This window comes from Sinocyclocheilus grahami, unplaced genomic scaffold (assembly GCF_001515645.1).
Source record: "Sinocyclocheilus grahami isolate Dianchi unplaced genomic scaffold, SAMN03320097.WGS_v1.1 scaffold947.1, whole genome shotgun sequence".
NCBI lineage: Eukaryota > Metazoa > Chordata > Actinopteri > Cypriniformes > Cyprinidae > Sinocyclocheilus > Sinocyclocheilus grahami.
The window spans coordinates 7,821-20,226 of record NW_015506126.1 but is presented as its reverse complement, the minus strand read 5'-3'; the positions used below and the strand labels follow the sequence as shown (position 1 = coordinate 20,226).

The 12,406-nt window shown below is 39.3% G+C and overlaps 1 protein-coding gene across 2 annotated transcripts in view; it reads left to right on the top strand.

Moving 5' to 3' along the window:
• mafgb (v-maf avian musculoaponeurotic fibrosarcoma oncogene homolog Gb) overlaps positions 1-5,537 on the top strand; it is a 23,461-nt gene extending 17,924 nt beyond the window's left edge. For both annotated transcript variants that reach the window (XM_016249663.1, XM_016249664.1), the window contains exons 2-3: positions 3,392-3,459; positions 4,255-5,537. In XM_016249663.1, coding sequence (XP_016105149.1) covers positions 3,392-3,459; positions 4,255-4,734 — 548 coding nt within the window. In that variant the 3' untranslated portion in view covers positions 4,735-5,537. The remainder of the gene's footprint in view (positions 1-3,391; positions 3,460-4,254) is intronic.
• Positions 5,538-12,406: the final 6,869 nt, after the last annotated feature.

Sequence of the window (12,406 nt, the reverse complement as noted above, 5' to 3'; positions counted from 1 at the left end):
GTGAGTGTGTGTGTGAGAGAGAGAGTGTGTGAGGTTGATGAAGGGTATCTGCTGACCGGTATCACGAGCTGAAGTTCCTCAGAGGACACGCTGGTTAATATAATGACAAACACAGTCTGTTTAATATTCATCTGAGATGAGACGAGAGGACACCCGCTGCTGGACGCATAAAACACATTACCTCTGATAAAGGACTTCCGCTGTCCTCTGACTGTGTGTGTGTGTGTGTGTGAGGATGAGGAGGGTGCTGTTGCCGTGGTAATGGGGGATTCTTCCAGGATCAAATCAGCTTAAGTCACTCCCACACACACACACACACACACACACACACTCTCACACACACACACACTCTCACACACTCACTCACACACTCACTCACACACACTCTCTCACTCACACTCACACACTCTCTCACTCACACTCACACACTCTCTCACTCACACTCACACACTCTCTCACTCACACTCACACACTCTCTCACTCACACTCACACACTCTCTCACTCACACTCACACACTCTCTCACTCACACTCACACACTCTCTCACTCACACTCACACACTCTCTCACTCACACTCACACACTCTCTCACTCACACTCACACACTCTCTCACTCACACTCACACACTCTCTCACTCACACTCACACACTCTCTCACTCACACTCACACACTCTCTCACTCACACTCACACACTCTCTCACTCACACTCACACACTCTCTCACTCACACTCACACACTCTCTCACTCACACTCACACACTCTCTCACTCACACTCACACACTCTCTCACTCACACTCACACACTCTCTCACTCACACTCACACACTCTCTCACTCACACTCACACACTCTCTCACTCACACTCACACACTCTCTCACTCACACTCACACACTCTCTCACTCACACTCACACACTCTCTCACTCACACTCACACACTCTCTCACTCACACTCACACACTCTCTCACTCACACTCACACACTCTCTCACTCACACTCACACACTCTCTCACTCACACTCACACACTCTCTCACTCACACTCACACACTCTCTCACTCACACTCACACACTCTCTCACTCACACTCACACACTCTCTCACTCACACTCACACACTCTCTCACTCACACTCACACACACTCTCACTCACACACACACTCTCACACACACACACACTCTCACACACTCACTTACACACTCACTCACTCACTCACTCACACACACTCTCTCACACACTCACTCACTCACTCACACTCTCTCACACACAGACACACACACACTCTCTCTCACACACACACACACACTCTCACTCACACACACTCTCTCACACACAGACACACACACACAGCAGGGACGGGTCAGTATGGTTAACTAGTCACTTAGAGTTTATTTATTTTTAGCCTAATTACTTGAATAATGAAGCCTAATTATACAGGGCTTCCATCGATTTGTTCCAACGATTGTTGTTCAGACAAACCACTGACCAGGTGATTTTTAACTATGTTTTGCATTTGCACAGAATGCATTGGGTTTCTGATGCAGTTTGATTCTTGCACGCTGTGAAGTTCACGTCTGATTCAGGATCAGATGAACCACTGATTCAGGAATGTGCAGAATCACGCGCGCCGTATCCCATGATGCCGCTGAGGGACAATGACGACCCTTCATCACGCCTCAAAGAAAGCCATTGTAGAACCGCGAGTGTGTGTGTGTGTGTGTGTGTGTGTGTGTGTGTGTGATCTCATCAGGGTTTCTCTTCTGTCACCGTCCTCTTTCATTCTCCATGTTTTGCTGATGGGTTTTCTGATTATGAATGACGTATGAAAACACTGATGATTACAAATGAGTGAATATTGCTGCAGATCTTATCAGTGCTGGACAATATATCAAATATAAACTAGATAGTGAAGTTTGTAGACCAACTTTAAGGTTGGCTTGAGAAAACCCTAGTCTGAAAGTTTAAAATAGTTTAAGAATCTGTAAGTTTTAAGAGCTTGATTTTAAAAGCTTGTTGTTTAATGGTTTTCAGTTTTAAGTAGTTTTTAGTAGTTTCAGTCTAAAAAAATCATATCGGCTCAATTAAATTGATTAAACTTTTATGAATTTATTCAGTCTTTGGGCCCTTTGAAATCTAATAATTTTTTCCCCAAAATTCAATTTTTTTCTCAATTAATTGTTTTCTGGATTTTTAAAAAATCAAATGTTATGTTAAATGTTATAAAATTACCAACTCAATTGAATTGATAAAACTAACAATTTATTAATTCTTTGATCCCACTGAAATCAGTTTGTTTGTTTGTTTGTTTATTTTCTATTTTTGTAAAATTCAAATTATTCCATTTAAATTTTAACTGGTTTCCATTGTAATTCAATTTTAGTCATAAAAAAATAACATCAACTCAATTTAATTTATAAAACGTTAACAATTTGTTCAATCCTTGGGTCCTATAAAATTAGTTGCATTTTTCCAAAATTTAAATTGTTCTGGATTCTGTTCTTGATTCCGTATTAATTCAATTTATTTAATATTTCTTCTAGATGGTTGCTAGGAGGTTGCTGTGCAGCTGCTAGGGTGTTTTAGTGAAAAAAATATATAGGTAAATATTGCTGCTTATTATCATTGGGTGCATACAAATGAAAATGATTAAATATTTAAAACATAGAAAACATGTAGTCTTTTTTTTAACTAGATTGTTACTTTACATTTTAATATTTAGAATCTAATTGGCTACAAAATCATTTATACATACATACTGAGATATATATTGAATATAATTAAATCAATTGTAAAATAAGATTTTTTTAAAGCTATAAGCCCCAAATCATTTGCTAAACTCTAATGGTTTGTATGAGGCGACGTCAGTATTTGATCGGTTTGATTCAGCATGTGATTGTCGTTCATTGCGGTTTGATTCCTCGCGTTCCGGTTTTCCTCTCCGAGCGACGGATCGCTGTTTGCTCACCCTTCATCGGGCTGGTAATCCCCTGGACCGCGGCCCAAGCCACACTTCCTTCTCAGCGCTTCTCCTTCCTCTTATTGGCTCTTCAGCAGCCTATCAGCCTGCAGCGAGGCTCAGATGCAGAGAAGCTGCTGTAGAGCATTCAGCTCCCAACCGCCACGACCACAGAGGAAGTCTGAAACAGGAAGTCGTGGGTTCAAAGTTATCACTTTCACTAGTCCAGTTTTTTTGTGTGTGTTTTTTTTTTCAGAGTAAGGTGGCTGATTCCTTTCACACGTGGCAGGAGATATCAACACTCTTTTGCTTTCACTTGCTGTTTCTCATCCTTGAGCTCATATGAAGCTCTGTTCCATGATTAAACGAGTTTCGCCCTGACCGGACGTCACCTGTTCTAGATTCCCGGTGTCCCACAGTCTAATACGTGTTTGTTTTGTAGATCTGCGTGGCTTGGCAGCGGTTCCTCGTGGCATGACGACCACTAACAAAGGAAACAAGGCCTTGAAGGTGAGCGCAGTCTGTCTTTAAAGGGATAGTCCTCCCAGAAATTTAAATTCTGTCATTATCGACTTGTTCCAAATGTGTATGACTCGACTTTCTTCTGCAGAACACAAAAAACTCTATTTTGAAGAATGTTGGTAATCAGACAGTTTCGGGTGCCATTGAATTTCAATATATTGACAGAAAATACAATGGAATTTAATGGGAATCGATGATAACTTGAGGGTTAGTAAATAATGACAAATTTGTTATTTGGGGTGGACTACTACATCCATGTTATTAATGATCATCATTTACTCACCGTCGTTCCAAAACTGTATGAACACAAAAGGTATTTTGAAAAATGTTGGTTCCCATTCACATCCATAGTATTTTTTGTCCATATAATGGAAGTCATAAAACGGTTTGGTTCCCAACATTCTTCAAAATATTTAGAAGACATTTAGAAGAACACAAAAGAAGACCTTTTGAAGAATGTTGGTAACCAAACAGTTGATGGTCCCCATTGACTACCATTGCATTTTTGTCAATATAATGGAATCCAATGGGAACCAAAACGGTTTGGTTCCCAACATTCTTCAAAATATTTAGAAGACATTTAGAAGAACACAAAAGGAGATGCTTTGAAGAATGTTGGTAACCCAAACAGTTTTGGTTCCCATCGACTTCCATTGTATTTTCTGTCCATATAATGGAAGCCAATGGGAACCAAAACTGTTTGGTTCCCAACATTCTTCAAAATATCTTTTTGTGTTCTTCTAAATAAGGTGGATGTTAACTAACGCTCTCCTGGACTCTCAGGTGAAGAGGGAGCCCGGCGAGAACGGGACGAGCCTGACGGACGATGAGCTGGTGTCCATGTCGGTCCGAGAGCTCAACCAGCACCTGCGCGGCCTGACCAAAGATGAGATCCTTCAGCTGAAGCAGCGCCGGCGGACGCTGAAGAACCGGGGCTACGCCGCCAGCTGCCGCGTCAAGCGCGTCACGCAGAAGGAGGAGCTTGAGAGGCAGAAGGCGGAGCTTCAGCAGGAAGTGGAGAAGCTGGCTTCAGAGAACGCCAGCATGAAAGTGGAGCTGGACGCGCTGCGCTCCAAATACGAGGCTCTGCAGAGCTTCGCCAGAACTGTGGCCCGAGGGCCCGTGGCCCCGGTTTGTAATGCGGCCGTCCCCGTCTCCCCCCGCGGGCCCTTGGCCTCCGTCATCGGGCCCCTCATTCCCGGGAAGGTGGGAGCCACCAGTGTTATCACAATAGTTAAATCGAAAACCAATGCGAGGTCTTAGTAGCGCACAGAGAGCAAGGGTTGGTCAGTGCATGAGGGTTTAGGTGCGGGACGCTCCTGATGGAAAACCCCTTCAGTACTCTCTAATGTGGGCTTTTTCTGGGTTACAAACGAAGGAAAGCACATCTAGGACGGTCAATTCACTTGGGCTTCCAAAACGATCTCCAAATTGCTAAACTCGAATCTAAAACCATGCAGCCAAATTTTCCTGGTGGATGTGTGTTGTATTGCTGTGAGGTTTGTAATTTTTGTACAAACATCGGCGACTTTGTATCGTGCGTTTCACATGGGGTCCAAGTGTTTTCTTTGTCATTGTAATATTGTACTTTTTATACAGTGTTCGTGTTGATTTTCTCTTCGTATGTGCTGTTGCGCCATTTTTCCGTCCTTTGGTTTTAAGGACTGCAGGCACAAAACACTTTAAAACTCTTCCACCGTCTGAAGGAAAAGCTTTCCGCGGTAAGAGAGTATCAGCTAATGAGAAGCTGCCTTTACCTGAGCCTCATTTATGCACTGACCAATCGCTGACGGGCAGGAGGAGAGGAGGCGGAGTCAAATCAGCTGATGTTGTTCATATGGTAGCTATCAGAATATCTGCCACCAGTTTATGTGCTCCAGTCGTCCGTTTCAGGACAGGGGATCGTTTTTATTGGCAAGGCAATAACATGTTTATGTTATGCGACGTATTTTGTTGTTTATTTCATGCTGTGCGACCTTCACGCTGAAGGTTATCATGTCTGTGGTTGTCCGTAAATCCAGAGGTGTGTGTGTGTGTGTGTGTGTGTGTGTGTGTGTGTGTGTGTGTTCTGTGCCAGTTTTTGGACTAAAAACAAGAAAAAAAAATCCAAGTTTCTGTTTTTGAAGGACAGACTGTTGCGTGACATAAACTGGTGAATCTCACAAGCTTTACCATAACTTTGTTGCTGTGACATTGCGTAACGTATTCTAAGAATCTTTGTCTATATGGTGGAGTCTTGAATTTTATATATATATAAAAAAAAAATGACAGAGTATCTTGCATTATTTATAAAACATTTAAAAAAAGAAATATAAAGTTGTTTGATAGCTCTCTTTTTTGCAATTGTACCAAAAGTGGCTTAACTATTGAAGTCAATAGCTTTTTCTAGTGGCTAGGCGCGTCAAACTGTGGAGTAGCGCGTGTGGTGTGATTTGTACTGGTGAGGTGGCGGTGTTGTTTACGACGTGGATGTGATGCTCTTCTGATTTCAGACGAATGCGTGCGATGAGCGCCGCTTACCCAGAATCCCCTCTGAGCGTTTGTGCGCTCCGTGTTTAAGTGTATGGGACACAAACGCGAGCGCAGGGATGTATGGGATGTGGCCACATTGCTTGCGTTTAAGTCCTTTTATGTTATATTTTTTGGTGTAAAACGTTTCTATGGTATATTATATTTGTTGTTGTTTTCTTCTTTTATTTTTTGGGGGGATTTTTTTCTTTTAATGCCAGGGAAGTGACTCTGTATGCACTGGTTTAAACCAGCTCTTCTTGCTGCGACGCCGCTCAAAATATTCCTTTTCTCAACCTTAAAAAAAAAAAAAAGAGCTGTCCGAAATTGTTTCAGGAATTTGTTTTTTGGCCAAATTGTTTGTCCATTAATAAAAGGTGTATAAGTCAGAGCTGTTGTAATGGTGCGCTCACGTCTCGTTAGAATTACTGTAATTATAAGACTGTAATTATGTTACAGTGAGTAGAAGTTGTTTCTGTTGCAATGCACATAATGCTAAAAAAATATGTGGTGCCTCGCGCATCCAAATCAGTTTTTCTAGTTAAATTACAGAAACCCATGAACACACTGGAAAACACATGTTTGCATGGTCACAGAAATATTAATGAGCAATGTTTCAGTCAACTGATCTCCCTCAGGCTTACAAACCATATAAAAGTATGAGCGGCACATCATTTCAATTCAGTGCAATCAGCTGTTGGCAATAAATCACAAATAACACATTTACAAAAATTCACATTCAAATAAAAATGTTAAATTATTTATTACTCACAGCTGATTGTACTCCGTTTAAGTGATGTGCTCACACTTTTGCATGTTTTGTAAGGTTGATTTACCAAAATGTTGCTCATTAAAATTTCTATGATTATGCAAACTTTATAAATGTATAATGCATGTAATGCTAAAATGAGCCCATGTGTTGCTTTGTTGTTGTTGTGGATGCAAAGGGGTGAAAAAAAACTTCCTGTAAATTTTCGAAAACTTTCCAAAAAATTCTGGAGAGTTTCTGGCCATTTTCTGCTCTTTTGCAACCTTAGTCGTTGATGGCCGTGAAATACTCCATCAGTACATTGATTTTTAGCTCGGTGTGCTCTTACGGAAAGCTGAAGCGTTTATAAAATGCTTCGTATGTGTTGCAGAATCTTCCACTTTGCCTGTTTTTTTACATAACGTCACAAAATCTTTTGTAAAGAGGTGATGTTTGTCGCTCAGAAGCTGATATTTGCAGTAGTATTTGCGATATGATGTGAGCGCAGCATTAATGCTCTGAAAAATGATTTATTACAGCACAAGGTTCTTTATCGTTTAGTCTAATCTTGTGACAATCTGAATGATTTTCCCCTGATCCGATCTGATCCTGCACCGATCTGGCATTTTAAGAACCGAATCGTTGTAGGTGTATTTGTGCGACGGGATTATTTTTTAATTTCTCGATGTAACTCAACAGAAATATCTTCCTCTGACTGGCTAATCTGTGAAATCGTTTCGTAACCGAGTCTTCGGCATTGCTTTCGTAACCAATGGTAGCGTTTCTCCTATCGGCTGTGGCGGTTTTGTGGCGTTTCTATAGGCGATGTATCGAACGGTTTTAAAGACGAAAAAATCTTCCTCGGAAACGATGCCCAATAATGAGGCTCCTGATGAATTTCTCTCTCGTGAGGAGCGGCTCGTTCACGTTTGTTGTCATTATGGTCGTCGTGGTGACTCGGTGTTAAAAGTGAACTATATGCAAATGAGCTGGTCGGTAGGGAGGGGTCACGACCTCTCGGTAGGAATCTAGTTTTCTTGGCTTGAAGTTGTCGTCCGTGAATAATCGCAGCGATTGATGATGAGCGCTAGATTTACCCAACAAGGGCTCTGAAACCGAACGTTTAGTTTCGCTGTTAGAAACAGTGCCACGTCCCACGAGGCCGACACAAACAATCATTCTCTTAGAATTACAAATATGAACTTAAATGCTTAAATCTAGACACATTTACTATGAAAGAAAAATGACTTGATTTTGATTTGTCAGAAAATAATGCTTAAAATCTTAAGTGGGTTTATACTTGAAACTAGAAGAATTAGAAAACTAACTTAATTCAAAGGAAAACGAGTTCATTTTCATATTTTTCATGTTTTATGCATAAAATCACTTAATTTTGATGCAGTTTTCAGAAAATAGGGCTCCAAATGTTAAGTGAGTTCATGCTTAAAACAAGCAAAAATAAGATCAAACTCTCTTAATTTGGATACCTTTTTTTTAATAAATAAAATGAGAATCTTTAGTGAGTTTATGTTTAAAACGAGACAAAAATCAGCCGTAGGGGTCAGAAAAATGATCGTTTTTCCTATGAATGAAGTTGATTTTTCTGACTCCATTGGCAGATTTGTTTTCTTGTTTTTAGCATAAACTCACTCACTTTTGAAAGCATTTTTCAGAAAACCTACCCTTAAAACTTAAAACCTTATTTTAAGCATAAACTCACCTAATTGCTACTTTTTTTGAAAATACTTTTTATTGATTTCATAGTTAAGAACAAGCAGAACAAGTCTGCCAATGGAGTCAGAAAAATCATCTTGTTTTTCCATTGAATGTTTATTTCTCTGACTTTAATTGTTTTAATCAAACTCAGTCCATTTTCATCATTTTTCAGGCTTAACATCTGAATTCATTTTGCATCTCAAGTACACTCTTACAAATAAAGGCGCTTAAAAGCTTCTTCACAGCGATGCCACAGAACAAGCGTTCAGTCAAAGGTTCTTTAAAGAACCGTCTCTTTCTTACCTTTTTATAATCTGAAGAACCTTCTTTCACCACAAAGAAGCTTTTGTGAAACAGAAAGGTTCTTCAGATGTTAAAGCTTCTTTATGGAACCATATGTGACCCTGGACCACAAAACCAGTCAGAATAGTCCATTTTATGAAATTGAGATGTATGCATCATCTGAAAGCTGAATAAATAAGCTTTCCATTGATGTATGGTTTGTTAGGATCGGACAATATCTGAAAATCTGGAATCTGAGGGTGCAAAAAAATCTAAATATTGAGAAAATCATCTTTAAAGTTGTTCAGATGAAGTTCTTAGCAATGCATATTACTAATCAAACATTAAGTTTTGATATATTTACGGTAGGACATTTACTAAATATCTTCATGGAACATGATCTTTACTTAATATCCTAATGATTTTTGGAATAAAAGAGAAATGTATAATTGTGACCCATACAATGTATTGTTGGTTATTGCTACAAATATCCCCCAGCGACTTAACACTGCTCTTGTGCTGCAGGGACACATTTAGAGAAAAAAAGGTTCTTCTATGGCATCGTGAAGCACCTTTATTTTTAAGAGTGTAAATGCATGTTGATTTAAGGATGTCTAGACAAAATACAGAGGAAGAGCATTTTTTGCAGTGCAATCTTGCACTAAAGTCACTGCGATCTGCTGATAGCTTTTAATGAATCCGGACTCAACCTGTTGCCGGGCAGCTTTGTCCTACTTCTCCCGCAAACTCTCCGACTCCCACATTATCTGGACTTGCATTGGCTCTCGTCACGGCCCGATGTGCTTCTGCTCGTTCTCTCTCCCGGGCCTCGTGGGACGCGCATTAAAACGTTTCCTTTCAGGTTGAAGGAAAAAAACGAGTCTAGGATCTTCTCAAGAGTTGATTTCTGGTCTAAGAGAGAGACCTTTTTCAGTCACTAGCTCTTCATCCTGCTGCTAAACGGATGGGTTTCAGTGACTCTTCCTCGACTCTGATCAATAACACGAGGAAAGAGCACTATGTATGTTCTCTAGAGGTGAAATAACATGCTTTTAGATGCACTTCAGCTTCTTAATATTCTCGAATCGAGCTCTTCCCCCCCCTCTTTTGTGACTCGGGTCAGAAATGTGTCAAGCTGGATTTTTGTGTCTAAAAAAAGAACATTTGTTCTGTTGTTTTTCTGTATGGGGTGTATTAAATTAAGATATCATAGCTCTTCGTATGGGAAGTATAGATACCGTGGAAGTCCATTTAATTGTAAGTATTTATCAACTAAGTTATTGTACTTTTGCAATCTGTAGATAAGTAATATAATGTATTGGTATATAAATATCAGTCAGTCGGGCGTCTTTAATTTATTGATGTATATACTGTATGTTTGTTGATATACAGCTTACTTTATTTTGTATATGACTAATAAACACATTTTGAAAAACAGCTGGTTTGTGGGTTTTATGTCTGAGGAGTGTGGCATTAATGACCTAATTTAACACACATAAGAAATATTCCTGAATTGAAGCCTTTTTTTTTTTTTTAGGTGTGCCGTGAAAAGCATTGCCACATTTTATTTTATTTTATTTTATTTATGTTTTCACGGACCCCGAGCGAGCCACAGACGGAAAGAAAGACAGAAAGGTAGCAGATGACCTAGTTTGAAGCCGCTCTCGGCGGTGTATTTTTGGCCTGACATTAGTAAAACATGAGCGAGTCTTGAGGGACGTCTGGAGACGGATCTGAGTCCCTCGTCTTCATCTTCATCTTCATCAGGGTCTGCAAATACACGGGAGACTCTTTCCTGATGTCTTCAGTTCCTACAAATATACTGCTGTGAACAAAACTAACATATTTAAATATTTATATACAGTTATTGCAATTATTATTTATTTTATATGTATTTATATACATTTCCATATATATATACGTGTATATATACACTAGTGTTCAAAAGTTTGGGATCAGTAAGACTTGTAATGTGTTTAAAGAAGTGTCTTCTGCTCATCAAGGCTGTGTTTATTTGATTAAAAATACAGAAAAATACAGTAATCTTGCAAAATGTTATTATGATATAAAATAATGGTTTCTGTTTTAATATCCTTTAAAATATAATTTATTTCCGTGATGCAAAGCTGTATTTCCATCATCATTACTCCAGTGTAAAGTGTCACATGATCTTCAGAAATCAGTATAATATGCTGCTTTATTACTAGAATTATCAACAGCTGTGCTGCACAATAAAAATGGTTCTTTCAGTTTCGGATGTGCAGAAATACATTGTATCAATACATTTAGTTTATTATATTTCTGACTGATTTTAAATCAAGCATTATAATAACATCTGAATCTTGGCTGCTGGTTGGTTAGTGTTAGATTGTTTAATTATTACACACACACACCCTTATTAGCCATAAAATAAAAAAATAAACTCTAAAATACTAAAATGACAACAATTAAGAACATTTTCTGAAAACATATATATATATATACTGGTTTATGTATGCTGCTTTTTATTAAAGCTTCAATCTAAGGAAAAGATATCAAATTTTTAATAATATTTACTTTCATATAAATGTCATTTCTATTTTTAAAATAGCCTGAATTAAATCTTTAACAGAATGAAATATTTTCCTCAAATTGTTTGTGAAATGAGATCACAATTCTATAAAATGGGTTTACAGAGTTTGCTCATTTCGTACAATCTGAGACACACTGATTTAAACAGACTGTTATATATATATCAATAATAAGAGCTGATGATGATTATAATAATCAGAGCTCCTGCAATACCGGCCTCATCCGCTCATCCGGGTCTCTAGGGGGCGCTAGAGAGACCTTCCCGCTAACATCAGCGCTTGAGTGAGGTTGAAATAAATGTGTTTTACTGACGAACTAAACTGAGATCTGTGATAGAATTATATCTGAATATGTATTCGAATATTGTAGTTATACGTTGAAGCGTTGTTGGGATGTAAACAGATCTGCTGCTTTGGTGAGTCCGGATCCGAATGCTGAGGAACTCCAGCGGAAGCGGAAGCGGAAGTGGAAGCGCTCGAGTGTAAACAAACTCTGACACAACGCTGAGGAAGAGTTCACTTCACACACACACACACACACACACACACACACACAGGTAAAAGGCTTATAAATATGGTTTATCTTTAATACTTCTGCTTTGCTCTGTTAGAAACTGTAATACAGTTATTTGGTGAGGCGCGTGTTCAGTTGAAGAACCAGTATATATGTGACGCTAACAGCTTTAAAGGCTTTTTCAGCACCCTCAGATTCCAGATTTTCAAATAGTTGCATAAATTGTGTCTTATTCAGCTTCCAGATGATGTATACATCTCAGTTTCTTATCTGACAGGAGTCTGATATCGTGACATGTCGTGTTTTCTGTCAGTATCGTGTGTTTTGTGCGCGTAATCTCCTCAGCTGTGTTTCAGTGCTATGCAGAGCTCATCCTTCAGCAGTGAGCGTGTTTCATGCAGCTCGAGTTCTTCCTCCTCTGGTCTGAGCAGCAGCAGCAGCATCATCATAGCCTCGCATTATACATGCACACATATGTTAATGAGTGAGTGTGTGTGTGTGTGTGTGTGTGTGTGTGTGTGTGTGTGTGTGGGGGTGTGTGAGAGAGAGAGGGGGGGTGTGTGTGGGTGAGGGAGTGTGTGTGTGTGTGTGTGTGTG